We start from the raw sequence: 2,500 nt of genomic DNA, 5'->3' as shown, positions 1-2,500 counted from the left end.
TTCTCCGGTCTTGTAGATGAACTCGACCTTATCTTGTGTCGAGTTGGAAAGTTTTCACAGCCAGTCAAATGTAGCCATGACAATTTGCCCAAACCATCGATTGAACCTTGGTGTGGGCTGAAGAACATGAAACATATAATTGGGGAATAAGCACACTTTGAGATAATTTTCGCCATTCGATCGTTCGGTACGTTTCCGGAAATGTCACATGCCTGCCTATTACACATGATGTCGACATAGTTACATTGCATAAAATTTCTTCTTGTTGCTGTCATCATATTTGAAGCATTTTTAGTGGTACATTATGAATTGATAGTCTTGCAATACTTCAGCAGATTGAATTGTATAGAAATCTTCTAATAAAAGCAAAGTAGCAAAACCATCTAGACTTTTTTATTTGTTTGTTTGCTTTTTACCCTATCACAATATTTTAAATGCAAGTGCTATAGAAAAGAAAATCGTTTCATAGATTTCCAACATCAATTTGAAACAACTCATTACCTTTGCAATGCCCCCCCCCGGGGGGGGGGGGAGGGAAGGACAGACAGACATTTGTTTATTTGGAATCTTATACAATAAATGTACATCGACTTAAACCAAAGGAGGGATTAATCCCAAAAAAATTGGAAGGGTATGTCTAGCCTGCTTCCCAAATCCCTTACCCTAGCTATGACCAAAATCTGCGATATTCCCTACCCTATTTATTTATGACCTGACCAAAAATTCGAAACCCTGTTTATGATCTGACTCATAAATCAAAACCATGTTTCTGATCAGCACTATAATAAGTTCCCTAGTTCAGACCAATATAAAATTACCATAAACATAATTTGTAAAGGGCTTTTATTTTGTTGATTTTCTTTTCGATAATGATGGCTTCTTAAAAACATGCCCCTATCAAGGCTTGAGTGCTAAAACCATACCCTTGTTATGACCAAGATGGCCAAATTAAGCTAAAAATGATACCCTATTTATGACCAAAACAGCTGAAAAACCATACCCTTTAGGGCTGCACATACCCCCCAGGGGGGGTGTCATGCAGTCTAACATTTTTTTTTATTTGAAGTAACTAACTTCACTGTTCTGCTCTGTAATCCCTGATTGATTATCATAAATTGGTTAACAGCCCCACATACGTTCTTTTCACTATAACAAGTTAGCTGGTGATTTTGCCAAATCTGGGAATTATATACCTCCCAGGAAGCTAATTGCAACAGGCAAGGTTTTAAAATTCTGCCAAACTTAATGACAACGTAATGCTTCAATATCCGAAAAAAAAGAAACAGTTATGTACCAGAATTCTAAATCACAACAGTTATAACTTTTGAACAACAGAATATTAAATAATTACATTATTTTATTGAATAATTTTTAAAAGAACTGTGTAGCTCAATGTAATGTTTTAATGCTCTGATCTCTACCATGAAAAAAGCATTTCCTATGCTTTGCGCCCACTCCCCCTCTGTCCACTCCTACCACTTTTACATCTGGCATGTGTCTTATGGTCATTGGGCCTTATTATTGTCCGCCCGTATTGACTTTAAGATACTCCTTTTTGTTTTTAAAGTATTTAATGGTCTGGGTCCTCTGTATCTTAGTGAACTGTTAGAACCATACATTCCTAATGGAAACCTAAGATCTTCTACGAAAAAGCTCTTAGTTGTTCCTAAATATAATCTTAAAACATATGGATATAGAGCGTTCTCTCGTAGAGCTCCCACTCTGTGGAACGCCCTACCCGATGACATTATCTTGTGAATGTTTTTAAAACGCACCTGCCATATGATCCCTGTCCTAGTATTAATTCCTTTTCATTGATTGGGTGAAGCTCATATGGAGCAATTAAATTGACAGTGGGGAATTTAGATGGTCCTGATTTTGTATTCTGGTGTCTAATCTGGAATAAAGTAATAATTATTTTGTCATAAACAAAGAATCAAGATCACCTTGAAAGTGAAGCAAATCAGCTTGGTAAAGATGCACTCGCTAGATTTTTTCATAACAGTTATTGGTGAACTCTATACTCTTCAAATAATAAAGGAGTCAAATCAGTGCCTTCTTCAAGTCTCTCCTTGACTCTCATGTATCCCAACCGACTCTATGTAGTCTATGCGGTTTCATTTCCCTGGCATTTTCCTGGTATTTATTAATGCCCATGGGTGATAATAAAAATATTTTTATGGTGTAAAATTGAATGTCTTATGAAAGATGCCAGTAGTCTGAAGCATTAGACCCTTTGTTGCCCTGCCCCCTGAGGGCACTACTGAGAGAGATGCCCAATTGAAGAGGGTAGGGCAAGAAAGAATCCAACAATTCACATTCATAGCTTAATGAAAGGGGACATGCTCAAAGTCCAAAGACTTTTCAATTGAAAGCCATTACCTAGCTATCTGGCATATTAAAAGAAATGAAGCCATGAAAATATCAGCAAATTGCCCGTTTCTGTGTTTATAATCTCTGTATGGTCCTTCATAATGGTTTCTGAGCTGTTCTTTTGTGA

At 36.8% G+C, this 2,500-nt stretch overlaps 1 protein-coding gene across 2 annotated transcripts in view; it reads right to left on the bottom strand.

Annotated features, from left to right (window-relative positions):
- The window catches only part of LOC146454837 (uncharacterized), an 18,534-nt gene that overhangs the window by 15,507 nt on the left and 527 nt on the right, over positions 1 to 2,500 (bottom strand). Inside the window, exon 2 of one of the 2 annotated variants that reach the window (XM_085095203.1) lies at positions 1,776 to 1,897. In XM_085095203.1, coding sequence (XP_084951329.1) covers positions 1,776 to 1,897 — 122 coding nt within the window. Of the gene's footprint in view, positions 1 to 1,348; positions 1,898 to 2,500 lie in introns of those variants that run through there. The other variant, XM_085095202.1, reaches the window with a different exon arrangement.

This window comes from Pavona decussata, unplaced genomic scaffold (assembly GCF_977016875.1).
Source record: "Pavona decussata unplaced genomic scaffold, jaPavDecu1.1 SCAFFOLD_300, whole genome shotgun sequence".
Taxonomy (NCBI): Eukaryota; Metazoa; Cnidaria; class Anthozoa; order Scleractinia; family Agariciidae; genus Pavona; species Pavona decussata.
This window is presented reverse-complemented; position numbering and strand designations above follow the sequence as displayed.